General features: G+C 46.4%; 1 protein-coding gene across 3 annotated transcripts in view; it reads right to left on the bottom strand.

The window, feature by feature from the left end:
- Positions 1-570: 570 nt before the first annotated feature.
- The window catches only part of NMNAT3 (nicotinamide nucleotide adenylyltransferase 3), a 123,619-nt gene continuing 106,960 nt past the window's right edge, over positions 571-17,229 (bottom strand). For all 3 annotated transcript variants that reach the window (XM_069564139.1, XM_069564147.1, XM_069564154.1), the window contains 3 exons: positions 14,732-14,915; positions 8,875-8,957; positions 571-1,756 (listed from right to left, as the gene is read on the bottom strand). In XM_069564139.1, the coding sequence (XP_069420240.1) occupies positions 1,404-1,756; positions 8,875-8,957; positions 14,732-14,915 (620 nt within the window). In that variant the 3' untranslated portion in view covers positions 571-1,403. The remainder of the gene's footprint in view (positions 1,757-8,874; positions 8,958-14,731; positions 14,916-17,229) is intronic.

The following is a 17,229-nucleotide window of genomic DNA, read 5'->3' as shown; positions in this document are numbered from 1 at the left end:
GGGCAGAAGTCTGGAGACTCCCACGGGGGGGCTCCCCCCCACTCCACTCTCCTCACAGGGAACCCTGATTCCCAACTTCACTCATGTCCATCCTGACACACCTGCAGACACTGGGATATATTTTGGGAGATACTAGATTCTTCCCACCAACTCTGTGCTTCTGCACAATTGAATTTGTAACAAGGATGAACCAGGGCAAAGTCTGGGAGAAGTAAATTCTAAAAGCATTCAGTCAGCAAGTGGAAAGAGTCAACTCAAACAGGGTTTGGCCAGTCAAAATCTCCTCCTAATCAGGAGTGGAAGGACAAATCCTGGACCTACACTGGGCTCCTAGGGGCATCTTCCAGGGCTCACCTGAACAGAGCCATTGACCCAGAGCTTAGAGAACCTTTCGCTTGGAAAGCAGTTGCTTCCTCCATGGCTGGTACCTGGGACTAGAAACGTTTAAATTCATGTCAGTTGGACTGGAACAGTAGCAAATTTCATGGAGTAGCTAAAAAGAAAAGAAACAGCTGCTATATCAGGCATTAATAATAAAACAAAGAAAGAAAAAGATAAACTTTTCATTAGTACTTTTTCATGTCAATTTATTATTTATCCCTTCGCCGATATTCAAACAGGCAGGCCATCATAAAACATTCAAAAAGATTCTCTAAAACAGTCAAAGCATCTGTTTTAACTCAGCTCTTTTTTAGAAACCTGGAAATCAGGAACCCTGACATTTATATAATAGAATAGCTGTATTGAAAAAATATCTATGTATACTGTATCAAAAATAGTTTGAGGATCACTACTTAGAAAGATTTTAATTTAAATTTTACCAATGACCAGGAGGCAGGCAGACAACAGCTCATAAAAGAAGATTCAGTGTCAATCAACAAAGTGCTGCTCCCGAATGTAGGCCTTCATGAATGCTGTTTTGTTGAAACAAGGTCTTGACAAAGCCCACTGTTTGGTAATTAGCATCCTGTCAAGTCTCTCCAGTCAAGGCCCACAGGTTGCACCTGGTCCCAGTTAAAAAAGGCTTTGTGGGCAATTCTGATCTGACCCTCAGGGGCCCCTGCCATGTGCAGAAGCACCTTCTGTGTTCATGCCATAACTACCATTTACAAAGCAAGGAGGCCTCTTCCACCAGAGGTTCTGAGAGCTTTTGTCTAATCCTGATGCGCTCCACACCACTTTAACCTCGATGATAAATGTCCATCCTTGTAATGCAGACCTTTGCTCCTCCCTGAAGAAGGTATCTCTTCCTGGGACAGAAGATGCCGCAGAAGCAAAATCATTGTTGAAACAAACCAAATGCAAAATGGAAAGATTTCAGAAAACAAAGACCATAAGGGCCCTGTCTTCAGGACGAGCTGGTTGGAAAAGAAGGGGCTGGCCCTCCCTGGGTTGGCAAGCCTTCATTCCCTCTCTGGGCTGGGATCCTGGAGGTAGAGGTTGTGTTCCCTGATGTAGGAGATGACAGCATCCGGGAGCAGGTACTTCACGCTTTGCCCCTGGCTCAGGGCCCACCTGACGTATGTGGCGCTGATCTCGTTCTGCACTGGCTCCCTGGCCAGGTGGATCTGGTCCTGGTATCTCTGCAGGATGGGCGAGTCCAAGACATATCCCTTGGGGTCATGCCCTGCTCGGGTCACACACACCAAGCCAAACTTCTCCACTATTTCCTGGATGTGTGTGTCTTTCCAGAGGTTGGGGGTCTGGAAGGTCTTGAGGAAATCTGCCCCGCAGAGGAGCTTCAGCTCAGGCACAGCTGGAAAAACAAAGGTGGATCTCAAGAAAGTAACAGGAGGGTCATGGCCAGGAAAGATAGCGTCATATTCTGTTTGAGATTTTCACCAAACACTTTTCTTGGAATGTATGGGGAATTCAATGTCTATGTGTTCATGACTCAAGGAGAAAAAGCATGTTGATGAATCTGAAGCTACTTTAGGGATATACAGTTGTTAAGTAATACTTGAATCAATACATCATTTGTTTAAGGTTGGCAAAATGCCAAGTAACCCAAAATGGATTTTTTTTTCATTGTCATACCACAAGGCTGTCTGTGGTTGCTGGAGCCCGTAGTAGGTCCAGCAAGACCAAAGGTGGCTGTGCTGAACCTAGAACTCTTGTCTTCTGATAGGTGAGGTTCTTAAAGCCCTAGGACTAATAGACGGTGGACCTCCGGCAAGTCACTACCTTTCTCAAAATCTATTCCAGCCCTGTGCTTCTCTGGGAGCTCAGTGGTAAAGAACCTGCCTTTCAGTGCACGAGACATGGGTTTGATCTCTGATCTGGGAAGATCCTACAGGCTGCTGAGCAACTAAGCCCCTGCGCCACAGCTACTGACCTGTGCTCCACAACGAGAGAAGCCACAGCAATGAGAAGCCCACGCAGCACACTGAAGCGCAGACCCCGCTCGCCGCAATGGGAAAGAAGCCTTCACAGCGACAAAGACCCAGCGCAACCAAAAGTAAGTTAAATAAATACATTTGCATTGCTTGCTTCGCTTCAGTCGTGTCCGACTCTTTGCCACCACATGGACTGCAGTCCACCGGGCTCCTCTGTCCATGGGGTTCTGAAGGCAAGAATACTGGAGTGGGGTTGCCATTTTCTTCTCCAGGGGATCTTCCCGACCCAGGAGTCAAACCTGTGTCTCATGTCTCACTCATGTGGAGCACAGGCGGTTCTTTACCATTAGGGCCAATCTATTCCAGCCCTAACTTCTGGTACCTTTGTAAGTACAATTCCATCTTAAAGGTTAATCATAAAGGATCTTTGGGTAACTAAAAGGTCTCTGAGACCTCGGCTGGTGACCTTTTCATCTGTTTTCAATAAAACAAAGCTCTAGAACAACTGATCAATGTGGATAATCCTTTAGCATTTGTTCTAACAGAGTGATGATTGTGATGATTAAAGAATACTTAACATTTATTGGCTCTTTACTATGGGCACTATTATTAAGTGCTTTATGTGTTTAATTTCATTTGAGCCTCAGAGTAACCTCAGGAGATAGGTGTTATCGTCATGCCCATTGTGCAGAGGGGGTAACTGAGGCATAGAGAGCCGTGTGACTTGCCTGAGGTTATTCATTGCTAGCAGAATCAGCCCGCCTCCACTGGGGGCATTTGAAACCCCTGGGCTCTGCTGCCGCCTGCTGGCAGGAATTGTACATGCATCACTCTGCCTGGATTTTCCTCGCACCATTCCTATTCCTGTCCCTTTGAATGGGCTAATCAGAAAAACTAAGTCCATGCTAGAAGCAAACAGCAGGGCCTCTGGTCCTTCTGGAAGTCGGTTCTAGCTTCAGTGAACAGCAAAGGCTGGGCTCTTAGAGCAAGAACATCTCAGTCACCATGAAACCTCAGCTGGGAAGGGCTTCAGGGATATCTGCCGAGAGGACACCTGATGTAAACTGTCAGCTTAGGCTCCTCTATTGTGGAAACTTTAAGGGAATCTGGACATGGATTAGAGAGATGAGTTTACAAAGGAGCACTTGACCAGCGATGCACTGGAAAGTGAGAAGCTGGACATGTCATAAGAGGTCAGAGTTCCCGCCTCCGTTGGGTACTGGCTGCTGCGGGGCTGAAGCTGAGATCCTTCCCTGGGCCTCAGTTTCCCCATCCATGAAACAATGGCACTGGACTTGTTTACTCAGTTTAAGGCATCAGATGTAATCATAGAAACATACTTCAAACACTTTAGCAGTGTACTACTGGTATAATAAAATGATATTCAAACATTTATTAAGAAATGTATTCATGAATTCTCCATGGCTAAGCACGAGGACTCTAGAGCCAGACTTTTATATTCAGATCCTGACTGCCATCTGACAGCTATGTGACCTCAAGTTTAAAATGAGGTGATAACACCACTTATCTCACAGGATTATTTTAGAATTGAATGAACTTATAAATATATCTAGCTTCCCTGGTGGCTCAGAGGTTAAAGCGTCTTCCTCCAATGTGGGAGACCTGGGTTCGATCCCTAGGTTGGGAAGATCCCCTGGAGAAGGAAATGGTAACCCACTCCAGTATTCTTGCCTGGAGAATCCCATGGACAGAGAAGCCTGGTAGGCTACAGTCCATGGGGTTGCAAAGAGTCGGACACGATTGAGCGACTTCACTTTTAAAAATATAAAACACTTAGAACAGAGAACAGAAAAAGTGTGGTATGTGTTAGCTACCATCCATCCATTCATCCATTCATCCATATACCTATTTATCCACCAATCCACTCACTGGCACATTCACCAAGCCATTTATGGAGAGTGTCCTAAGTGCATTTAAAATTTATTCAGTAACTTAAGACTTTTCACTCATTTGGGCTGGTCCCATTGCTTACAACATGTATGTGGATTCAAACTATTCCATATCTGTGAGATTTTACTCTACTTTCTTATTTATCTGACCACTGTAATACAGAAAGAGACCAGTGTTTGATCTTTCAAGCAATTGAATTGTTATTTTGTGCTGAATCCCAGGGACGGGGGAGCCTAGTGGGCTGCCGTCTATGGGGTCACACAGAGTCGGACACGACTGAAGCGACCTGGCAGCAGCAGCAGCAGCAGCTCTTCCTATGGGAGAGGTTAAGTGATGTGCATTGAATTTCAGGGTCTCCTGGGGTCTGGGCACACTTCCCTGTTCCCACAGATCAGGGTTTCTTCTTCTGTGGGTTTCTGTGGGGATGATCTCCACATGCCTGCTTCAATATTAAATAGTGCTTGAATTTATTAACAATGACAGTATGGAATACAATTCACTCTGAGCCCTTGCCCAGAAGGAACAAGTACCCACACCTGCCCCTTCCCCCAAGTCAAAAGGCATGCCCGTGGGGCTGGTGCGATGGATCCTTCCTGCCAGCCACATGCACCTTAGACCCCAACTCTGGGCAGTCCTGTCATCAGGCCCCTTAAAGGCAGTTACATTTCCTTTCAGAACCATTCATATCACTGCTACGAAATCGGCAGACCGAGTTACTCTGAGTCCAGTCTGTAAGTCTGAGGTTTTGAATAAAAGCTGCCGATTTGATCTGTCTTAACAGTGACTCAGCGACATAGATGTCCATGGCATTTTGGGCAGTGTGCTCTGTCTTTGAATAACCACAGGCTCTGGAGAGCAGATGACGCAGAGATTCACACAGGAAGCAAGAGAAGTGCCACCAGGACCTGTCTGAATGTCCAGTTGCCCACACTCTGACATCAAAGAGCACCAACCTGGGGGCCAGTCAGCCCTGGGTTCGAATCTCAGTTACAGCTGATGGGCCTGTTTCCTCACCTGTAGTAGGGACAATAAAGCCTCCTTTGGGAGTTATGGAAGTTGAGTGCTGGTGAGAATGCAATGGAAACTTCCTGCCTAGTGCAGCATGTGAACACAGGCACGGAGGGTGGTGTCTGGAGTGTAGGCTTCCGGGTCTAGACAGGATACCCACGATGAAGCCAGGTATTGGGGTCTGAAGTGTGTGTGTGTGCTCAGTTGTGTCCGACTCTTTGCAACCCCATGGATTGTAGCCCACCAAGCTCCTCTGTCCATGGAATTTTCCAGGCAAAAATACTGGACTGAGTTGCCACTTCCTACCCTAGGGGATCTTCCTGACTGTGGAATTGAAGCATCTCCTGCATTGGCAGGTTGATTCTTTACCACTGAACCACCAGGGAAGCCCACTGGTATATGAGGGGAATGCCCATACTAATTATACAAGGCCACCTTGAAACAGGCAGTGTGAAATGGAAACAGATGAAGCATCTGCTCTCGTTGTATGGAAAGAGAATCCTCCAAGCTATGCTCAGCCCCAACAGCCAAGGCAGGGACTACCTTCACAAGCGACAGAACTGGGCTATCAAACGACTGAAAGTGTCCCAAAGTGTGACACCCAAGTGGCCCAGGACAAGGCAATCCACACGCCTCTGGGTGAGTCCAAGGAGGACCACAAATCACAGCAGTGATGGGGAAAGCAGGGCCCCGGCGGCCAGAAGATGCTGAGCTCAGCTGCAGAGCAGAACAGCACATGCCAGGGTGCACGGCACACAAAATGGTCCTTTAAAAAGGTCACTAGTAGCACGTAAGTTACCTCATCAGAAGCCAAGCTCACGTGAGAAAAACTCCACCTTTCTTTCTTAATTGCTCTTATTTTTTTTTCTGATGACAAACATGAAATCTGTGTCAACTGTGGACCGTGTGGAAAATATAAGTATTTAAAGTAGAAAAATAACAATAATTCTGCTTTCTACAAAAAATTGTCAATATTTTGGTGTATTTCTTAGTCTTTTGTATTTAAACATGCAAATAGATGTGAAAGTACATTTACATATGCTTATATACTTGAGATTATCCAGTCTTATATCCTGATTTTTTTCCCACTTACCTCCTAAGTGTTTCGCCATATCATGAAAACCTTTTGTGTGGATTCTTCATCCTATATTATATATAGTAAATTTACTTATACATTCCCTAACATTTTAACACTGAGGTTGCTTTATGTTCTGCCATTGTAGTTTTACAATTTTTTGCTGTGATAAACATCTTTCTCATAAGTCTTTGTCCCAATTTCTAATTACCTCTTCAGGCAGATTCCTAGAAGGGGAATTTATCAAGCAAAGGGCACAGGCATTTTTAAAGCCCTGGATATATTTTGGCAAATTGAAAAGCCCACTTTTCATTCAATGCAAACTTCCTTTTTTTCCCCAAACATCCGTTTTTAACAGTTACTTTGGAAGAGAACAAGAAGAGTAGGATTTAGGGTTTGAACGGACACAAAGGGAATAAAGGACAAACCCCCAATGCCACGGGGCCAAGCAGAGCAGGCTAGTAGCCCCTGGACAAGCACATCCAAAAAGAAAGTGGGGTGACTTGAAGAGGTGGAGGGGGAACTGGTTTCTTAGGGAGAGTTCCTTCTTAGAGAAGGGTGTTACAGGACAGACAGGTTTTCAACAGCAGAGCCACAAAGGGAGGTGGGAGAAGAGGCAGGCCAGGCAAAGAGACAGGGCTTCTGGAAGCATCTGCAGAGACGTGAGAAGCTGGGAGCCTCAGTGTGGAATCCCTCCTGCCTCACTGGCAGCTGCTTCCTTCTGTCGCCACAGGTTCCAGCATCCTGAATGGCATGGGGTGGCCAGCACTTCCTGCCCTGCGTGCCTTACTCGGCTGCTCTTCTGCCCCCCAGGTGTCCCCCACCCCAGATAACCTACGGGTCTGCAAGTGGTGATGCAGCGTTGCCTCCTCCAGACCACTCCCCTATCCACACCTGGACTCACTGCCAAACATAGATGGTCTCCAGCTCAGGACAGGTGCTGGGCAGGGCCCCGCTGTTCTCGGCCAGCGTCTCGAGAACTCTATCAGGAGTGACTGCTGAGCCAGAGGTGATTCAGAAAGTAGACAGAGGGCTGAGAATGAGCACTGTGTGCTGTGCTCAGGGCTGGGGGACAAGCGAGGAGGAGCCCTTGCAGGCTGCGGAGGAGAGGCAGACAGGGAGGCCAGAGGAATGTAATAAATACTGGAGAAGCTCCTCATATAGGAAACTCTGTAGCTCCTTCTTTCTTGGGTTCCCGCTCAACAGCACAGCTCCCCAGACTGGCGGTAAAGCAGATCCCCAGCGTGCCTGTTAACCATCGAGTTCCAGGCCCCTCCCCCTCAGGAGGTCTGGGGCGTGGCCTGGGCTTCAGTGTTTTTAGTAAGCCACCCAGGTGATTCTGCTGTGAGTGATGCTTTGATCAGCATCCGGGGACTGCAGCGGGAAACTTGAGGGCATTTTCAAGGCCTCTTAATTAATTTATTTTTAATATATATTTTTTTCAGATTCTTTTTCGTTATAGGTTATTGTTCCCTGTGCTATACAGTAAGCCCCTGTTTACCTATTTTATATATATAGTAGGGTGTATATGTCAATACCAGACTTCTAGTTTATCTCTTCTCACCCCACCTTTCAAGTCCTTTTAGAAGAGCGGTTCCCAGTCTGTGTTCTGGGAGCACCAGTTCTGAGGAATACTAATATGCGCTAAAAAGAGCCCCATGATTAAAAAGTGCTAAGAATGGCTGCGAGCTACTTCCCTTCCTTATAAGAGTCACATGCACATGAGCATAGTAAAGGCCCTGAAAATCCCATAGAATTTAAGACAGCACTGTGAGCGTGTTTAACCACAACAATCTAGAGCGCTTCTCATAGGGCCATAGTGTCCCACCAGTTAAAGTTGGGAGAGCTGCTGGAGGCAACCCCATGGAAGAGCCTGTTGGAATGCTGGCCGGGTGGGACCAGTGATCCCTTGCTCCTGGCCCACCCTGCCCCCCATCACTGTGCTCTCATTTATGTGCCTGAGGGGCTGTGCATTTAAGCCCTGGTACCAGGGCTGCCATGGGAGGTGCTCTGAAATTACAGCTGACAAGGTCCCATCAAACACCAGGAGCTGACCACGGGGTAGAAACCCAGGGCTGCAAATTAAAAGGAAGATCCAAATAGATGTTAAATCCCTTAAAACTAGGTTTCCTTTTCCAAGTAAAACACTTGAGTAACAATGCTATACAGTGCCAGGTTAAGCGATATAATGGCACATTTTGTATTCAAAAAGGCTAAGGCTTTCCAACTAGCTCAGCAGCTCCCAGAAGTTGATTCCGGCTTAGTCCTGGCTGTAATCCAGGTCACAAGCACAAGTCACAAGGTAGGTAAACTCCTTTGGGGCAGGAAATCCCACTTTAGCAAACAACGATTCACAAGGGATGGTGGCAGATTGTTTAACCTGACTTTTCAACACGGAAAGTGTCACCCCAAGCAGGCCTCAATACTCTTACCTGTGCCCAGGGGCTATGGCTCACATGGGTTCTCACCTGAAGCCCTGATATCTCACCCCCCCCCCCCCCCCCATGCTCTGCACCCCTGACAGAGCAGAGGGTTAGCACCTACCTGCGGAGGCGGGGGAGCTGGCACTGCCTTGGTCTGGGTCTTCCATCTGGGGCAGAGATCTGAGCAGTTCGCTGTGATGATGCCTGTGGGGTAGGCATATGGGCTCAGGGTGCATCCATGCGGCCTGCAGTCCCCCCACATGGCCCAGGGGGGTCTCTGATTTTAAGTCTCATTCTGCCTTTGTCCATTTAAGGTAGGTCATTCCACAAATACGTACTGATGGCCTACTGTGTGCCAGGCCTTGTGCCAGGTGATGCATCTGGGTCCTGACAGACCACCCCATCCAAGACTGCCTTCTATGAGCCCCAGCTGAAAGGAGGAAACAAGCAGATTTCTACTCTTTTAAGTATTTTCTTTCAGTAGCTCACTTTTTGCAAAAGTTGAATAGGGATTAAGGACCTGGGCTATCAGAATCAGACCTGAGTTCCAAGTACAAATTTTCAGCTGTAAAAAGCTGGGATAATATAGCTACTTTTCAGACTTCTGTGAAGGTAAGTAAGTTACCACACAGTAAGCACTGGCACCGGGTTTCCCTGATGACTCAGCAGGTAAAGAGTCCATTCGCAATGCAGGAGGCCCGAATTTGATCCCTGGGTTGGGGAGATCCCCTGGAAAATTCTCTGGATGGAGGAGCCTGGCAGGCTACAGTCCATGGGGTCACAAAGAGTCGAACACAAGTGAGCGACTTAACACTTTCAAGCGCTGGCACAGTGCGTGGCCCATAGCTGCCTCAAAACAGAGGCTTGCTCGGATCATAAGCTAATACTTTAGAACCTGACTGGGTCGTGGCTCAGAGCCCGGTTTGGAGCTTGACTGCCTGGGTTGAATCCAGTCTCTCCCACCAGCCAGCAGTAGGACCCTGGGTGGGTGTTTCATGTCTCAGTACCTGCAAAACGAGGATTGATGACCGTGCCTGCCTCCCAAGCGTGGTCATGAAGATGGAAGGAGTAGATGTGCAAAGTCCACGGAGGGGTGTAGAGCGCAGAGCAAATCGCAAGTCTCGTTATATGTTAGCAGTTTGGATGTGATTAGACTTAACACCCATTTGGTAGGCCTGGCTCTTTTAGCAATCTGTCTTCTGAAAATCAAGAGATACCTGTGCCTTCTCTTTAATCAAACATGGGTAAGCACTAAGTCTTATATCAATCTGATCTTCCGTCCTCCACCTACTGTATTATGCATTGACTGGAGCTGTGTTTGGGGAAAAGCGCCTGATGGGAGAAGCAGGTATTTTCAGTAAGAGTGTCTGGGTTCAAGTGTAGGCTGTCCTGCTTGTACTCAGGGTGTCATGAACACTCTCAGAGCCTCACTGACCTCTATTCCCCTTATTTGGTCCGGAAAGTTAATGGCAGCCTTGTCTACACTGAGTATCACAAGACCATGAAGGAGCAAGGGCTTCTCTAGGGCTGGGGAAGAGGCTGATGCTGATTGTTAGGAGAAGGTGCCGTGTAGGAGGTGCAGTGTAGAAGTTTAAGGTCTAGAATGAGACTGCCTGGGGTGGTATACTGGTTCCAAATAGTAGCGCTGGAATCTTCTTAGGTGTCTTAAGCAATCTGCCCCCCCTTTCCTCATCGGTAGAATGGGAGACAATGACAGTACCCACCTCAGAGAGCTATAACGAGGCTGAATTAAAGAGCTTAGCAGCCCATCCACAGAAAAGTGCCCAATCAACATGAGCTGTTATTAACAGCCTTTCTCTCAGTCTATCTTCCCCACCAGATTGTGAACAGGAAACTCATTTAATTTATCCTTATATTTTTGGTACCTAGGAAACTGCTTACCTAAAGTCGGCCGAATTCAGGAAAGATGGAAGGGGGATAAATAAATACATTTAGCTCAGGTCCAAAGTCCTTCCTGATGGTCTCAGAGACTCACCTGAATCTTTTTAGGGCCTTGCTGGACTCGTCTGTGCTTCCATTATTGTCTTTTTTAAAATATAAATTTGTAGTTTTTATTTTTAAATTTTATTTTTAAAATGTTTTCTTGGCCATGCCACATGGCATGTAGGATCTTAGTTCCCCAACCAGGGAGTGAATCAGTGCCCCTTGCATTGGAAGCATGGAGTGTTAACCACTGGACCATCAGGAAAGTCCCTCTTACTGCTTCAGTTTTAGAAAGCATCGCCTCTTGAGGCTTCATTCCCAGATTAGTCTGGAATTTCACAACAGATGGAAACAGGTTTGGGTGCCATCTTTACTTTCTCACTGTAGGACTTTGAATATGTTGTTGACTCTTTCAGAACCTGTTTCCTCACCTGTGAAATGGGGCCAAACTCATTTACTTCTCAGAGTTGCTGAGCTGCCTAGTTATTCTATGCTTGGCACACATAGTAGGTGATCAGTAAAAGCTGGTATTATCATTTTATTTTTACTGATCTTGAAGCCCCTGGTCCAAGGTGACCCTGCTTTGAACAGTAGCTGGAACTCTGAACTCTGGTGTGCAAAAGGTTACTTTCAGTGCCAAACGCATCTTCCTCACAGACCTCCACTCTGCCTTTGTGGGGTTGGGGGCCATTGCTTCCTCTTGTTGCTTGCCTGAGTGGTACTCTGGTGTGCCCAGCCTTGGGCCTGATGACTGACCCTGGCAGCATATTTTTTGTCCTCAGCAGCCCCTGGTCTCTAGGGAAGCCTGATTAGAGGGTCACTGTGGCGGAAACAGAGTCAGCCACGTGGTGACCCCCCTGTAGATCACTGGTTTTGAAGATGGCCATACGTATGGCTTCAGAGTCCAACAGACTGGGGTTCTACCACTTGCTTATCATCTGTTGTGCAACTTAGTTAACTCCGCCTCTCTGAGCCTCAGTTTCCTCACCTGCAGGATGAGGACAACACAGGCTCATATTTGCCAAGGGGCACTTCAGCTGCTGTTGCTGGACCACATAGCATGGCATCATGGCCAAGGCCTGCCCAGCATGGGGAAAGGGTGAGTGAAATAAGCTATCAAGTGCTCCAGAAGCAAGAAAGCTGACCCAGATTTTAGAAATTTAGAAAAAAATAAGTAACTTGATAAGGAGAAAAACAACACTCAAGAAACCCTACAGTGAATCGACTTCATAGTGATGCATGTCACTGTTGCCATGACGTAGAGTCACTGTTGACTCCACCAAGTAAGTGTTAGTCGCTCAGTCCTGTCTGACTCTTGCAACCCCACGGACTGTAGCCCACCAGGCTCCTCTGTCCATGGGACTTACCAGGCAAGAATACTGGAGTGGGTAGCCATTTCCTTCTCCAGGGGATCTTCCCAAGCCATGAATCAAACCTGGGTCTGATGTACTGCAGGCAGATTCTTTACCATCTGAGCTACCAAGAGGATACTAAATGGAGCAAAATGGTGGGAGCATTTTAGAGCATTCCACCATGCTTCTAGAATCACCTCACTTTACAATTTTAATCAGATTTTCAATCTTAAAAAGTGTTTTTGATCATTTTAGGAAAACATTAGTAACTGAACAAAATTTCTAATGAAGGCCACTCCAAATACTGAAAAGACTCTCAACTGGCTGATAAAACAGCGCTGTCTCTGTCAGTGGATTCTCAACCTCGGCTGCACAAAATAAGTCATTTGGGAACCTTTAAAATATCCATGCCTAGACCCTGCCTATTACCCTAGAAAAATCATAAGGTTGGGTAGGAGAGGTTGAACATTTAAAAAAAGCTTCCCAGGTGAGTCCAACAGCCAGGATTGGGACCACTGGTTTGGATCCATCCCGGTATTAATCATAAAACATGATTCACACACTTGGTGACTGAGACTGTGGGCCTCAACCCTGGCCACACATTAGAATCACTATGGAGCTCTTAACAATCCTGACGCCGCATCCCAGACCAATGACATCCCAGTCTCTGGGGTAAGACTCAGGCTTCTGTGCTTTTGAAAGCTCTCTTGGTGATTCGGTGTGCAGCCAGGGCTGAGAAGCATCTGTCTAAAGCATACAGTAAAAGGAGAAAAAGAATGCATCCTGTAAATCTTAGGCCTGCATTTTGTGGCAGGATATTAATATGTGGTACTGCGGTCAAATCCTGTTTACCCGTGAATGGCTTATCTGTTATGAGAATAAACTATGGGCCAGTTAGGGACACAGGGAAGGTATTCTTTACCAACTGAGGTGGAATTGCAGGCAGATTCTGAGCTATCAGGGAAGTCCCAAACATTGTTAAGCACCTATTATAAACCAGGTGCGCACTTTCCTGGTATCTAGGCTAGTAAAGAGTCCGCCTGCAACGCAGCAGACCTGGGTTGGGACGATCCCCTGGAGAAGGGCATGGCAACCCACTCCGGTATTCTTGCTTAGCAAATCCCCATGGACCGGGGAGCCTGGTGGCCTACGGTCCATAGGGTCGCAAAGTGTCGGATAGGGCTGAGTGACTAAGCAGAGCACATAAGCCAGGTGTTTCCCTGCACCACCTCATTTAAAGTAGATAGTATCCCAGTGAAGTGGATGATGTCATCCCTATCTTATTAGTTGAAGAGAGAGCCTGTCTCACTTACCTCAAGTCAGTTCACTAGTAAATTTGGCTCCAAGCTCTGGGCCCGAGGCCTCAGCGCCTCCCACAGGGTGGAGGAGGACCGAGTCTCTGCTTCTGACTGCATGCTGCTGCTAAGTCACTTCAGGACTAAAGCTAAATGATTTGTTGTATTATCTGTTTCTACTCCCCTCTGTTAGCCTAAACGAGAGCTGACTGCATTGTTTATTCTAAAAGGATGATCTAGGTGTAAATTTATTCCTTATGTTAAAAAAAGAGCATATATCTAACAATTATTTCATATTTGCTCTCCTTCAATTTGGCAACAGATATTGAAGAAGCACTGTAACTGAATGCTTCTAGCTGGTTCTTTCCCCCATAAAGGGTAAGTAATGAGAACAGGATATAGAAACTAAATGTTTACCTTCTTTTTTTTTTTTTTTGCTAAAGGTAAGCATTTTTTTTCCCAAGTGACTTTCAAGAGAAGTAAAAAGTAAACACCGAATGTGGGCAGGCCTGCCAATGTTTCAGCCTGGCCCCTCGTGTCTAGTCTCTGACAAGTCTAGAGCTCCCTTATGAATAAAAGACAGCCCACAGTCTGTAGTCCCTTCCAGCCGAGCTGCCTGTTGTCAGTGACAGGCAGACCCGCCTCTCAGTCCCCTCTGGCAGGCAGGACAGTTGGGGTTTCCTGCTTCCCTAGCAAACTCCCAAGGTTTCCCAGACACAAGTCAGAGACAGACTGTCCTCATATACAGGGCTTGCTGGGGCTTTTAAGCAGCTCCATTACTTATGCTGAACACTGTAGCAATTCTAAAAGAAAAAAAAAATCCTGTGTAACTATCTCTAGATTCACAGTTCTTTTTAAAGTCCAGATTTACAGAACCCAGAATTTGTACAATTAGAAAAGGTGGCCCATTATGTCGATGCAGTTTTCAAACCTAGTGGATGATGACAATAATAAAAGGTCTCACTTACTGTGTACGATTATGTGGTTCTGGGTCAGAAAAATGATTTACATTTTTGTGATCCTTGTTAGGTTATACTGTCCCCATTTTGCATGTGAGAAATGTGTCCTGGAGAAGTCATCATGGGTCTAATGTCAGACAGCTACTGAGTGGTAGCCCTGGACTCTGGATGCTTCAGCCTTCTGAATCGAGACTGGGCTTTTCCACAGAGTACCCTGAAGGGTAGTGGTTTGTGATTTGTTTACTCAGAGTCTCTCTGAGAAGGTGAAGGTGTCGGTCTCTCTCGCTCTAAGGATAAACACTTGCAGGACTTGGGTGCAAGGATCTGGCTGAAGCCCCACTCAACCCTCATCCGTGCCTCCCACCCCGTGGGCTCTGCGGACATGATCGGGGCCCCTGCCCATCCCACCCGCGCATGCCCGCTGTTACCTCAGCACCTTGACTGTCTCCATCCACTGCGCCTGCTCACTCTCCCAGGAGTCCACCCGGATCCAGTCAGACGTCTGCAGGGCCAGCTGGGCCATGGCCACGCGGTGCCGGGCAGACACAAGGTCTTTCTTCCCGTAGTTGTCATTGACAGGAGAGATGATACCCCCGATCACCCGGTACCTGCCTAGGCAGGGGAGAGCAGGGGTGTTGCTGGTACAGGGGCTTGGCACCCGGCTGCTGGAGTCCAGGCAGGCACTAAAAGTCTCGGGGCTTCATCCTGAGTGGGAACAAACACTGGCATTCTCTGCTGGGGAGGTCAGCTCCCTTGGGTCAGGTCAAGGTGCTGCCTTAGGCATCACGTGCCTCTTCTCCAGAGTCTTCTACGCCCTGGAGTACTGGAGAGCGGGCGGGGAGGGTCGGGCTGAGGCCAAGGCTCCCAGGTGGCACTGTGGACAGTTAGGGTCAGAACACGTTAGGGGAATACAATGACTCCCCCTGTGTGGGCCTCCTCTAATCACGTATGGGACAATAGCTACACATGGCTTCTTAGCTCAAATAGGAGTTTCTGTGGATCAAAGACAAAGGGATGACATGTCCCCTGGAGCAGGTGGGTGGGTGAGGGGATGCAAACTGACTGCACAGGGCCACCACTGGCTTTGGAGGACTGTGCTGCTAAGGGAGGGAAGACCTACTTCGACAATGACGTGGGCCATCTATGAACCATGCTGCATGGCTCAGCGACAGGAGAACAGGGTGGTACAGATTTAGAGCTGCAGTGAACTGCAGAAGCTATAGGGAACCATCGTGGAAAGAGCATGAATGGGGCTCAGAGAGACTGAATGGGACTCGGGTGGGAGCTCTAGTTCCATCACTCGCTAGGAGGCCTTAGGCAAGTTACCAAGATATTTGAAAGAATAAAATGCTGGGTCAATTGAGCTTCAGTTTTCCTTTCTGTAAAATGGGATAATAGCTCCTTGGCAGCACCTTGTGGGAAGGATGAAATATAATATCTATGAGGGGAGTTAATATTTTAACTTAGTACATGATATATTAAAAATTGTGTTATAAGATATACACATGCACATAACAGAGCATGAAAAAATACAGTTTTACAAAGAGTTATAAAAACATCCTGTTCTAATCCTCACCCAGGTTAACACGCAGAAGTTCCTTATCACCCCCCCCACACTGATGAAAGCTGATCGGTATTCTCACTTTTCTTCCTGTGCACACAAGCACCTAATGCAGATAGCTGACTCATTGGAAAAGGCCCTGATGCTGGGAAAGACTGAGGACGGGAGGAGAAGGGGACGACAGAGGATGAGATGGTAGGGTGGCATCACCGACTCGATGGACATGGGTCTGAGCAAACTCTGGGAGCTGGTGAAGGACAGGGAAAGCTAGCATGCTGCAGTCCGTGGGGTCACAGAGTCGGACACAACTGAGCGACTGAACAAAGATCAACAACAATTCTCCCTTTTTCATAATTCTCTTGCTTTCCTTTATAACTTTACCATGTATTTATGCAGCCTGAAAAAACAAAGATTTTTGCCTGCTTTTGAAACTTTAAAAAAATGGAATCATACTGAATTGTTCTTTCAATAAAGCTTTTTGTTTTGTTAATAGAATTCATGTAGTCCAACCAGTTTTATTGCTACATAATATTCCATTGAATGATTATATACCAAATAATTGATCTGTCTTATTGTTGATAGATTTCATTTGATTTTGGGTTTAGACAATTACCAACAATGCTGCTATGAAAATGCTTGCACAAGTCTCCCTGTGTGCACAAGCATATATTTCTTAGGATATGTACCCTTCCTAAGAGTGAAACTGCTAAACCGTTGGGTAGATGTATTTGCAGCTTTACTAGATAATGCCAAACAATCTTCTAAAGCGGTTATAGATATTTACTCTCCAATCAGCAGTGTATGAGCATTTCATTTGCTCCACACCATCGAGCAAATAACCATACAGAGTTATTGTCAGGATTTTCCCATCTGATGGATGTATAGTTATGGCTCATCATGATTTTAATGTTCCTTTTTCTGCTTACCAATGAGCCTGAGCATTTATTCATATATATTATTAAGCATTCAAGCTTAATTTTTTGTGAAGTGCCTGTTTAAATCTTTGGCGTTTATTTCAGGTTTCTGCCTTTTTATCATTGATTTGTAAAGTTCTTCATCTATTTCAAATATTGGCTCTTTGTTGGTTGGTTATATGTGTCCTAAGTAACTTCTCTCACTTGTCTTATTGTTCTTTTTGTGGAATCCTTTGCAAACGAATGTCCTGAATTTTTATGTAGCTGGGTTGTTAGGTTTTTTCCTTTATGGCTAGTGCATTTTGTGTTATAAAGGTATTTTCCTGTATTATCTCATAAAGTGTTATAGTTTTGTTTTTCACATTGGTGTCTTTGCGCATGACGGGTGTCCTATTAAAAGTATTTTCCATTTGGATAGTCAATTACTCCAGCATCATTTACCAAAAAGACC

This window comes from Ovis canadensis, chromosome 1, assembly GCF_042477335.2.
Source record: "Ovis canadensis isolate MfBH-ARS-UI-01 breed Bighorn chromosome 1, ARS-UI_OviCan_v2, whole genome shotgun sequence".
Lineage (NCBI taxonomy): Eukaryota > Metazoa > Chordata > Mammalia > Artiodactyla > Bovidae > Ovis > Ovis canadensis.
Note: the sequence above shows the minus strand (reverse complement) of the source record. Positions and strands in the feature narration are given on the sequence as shown.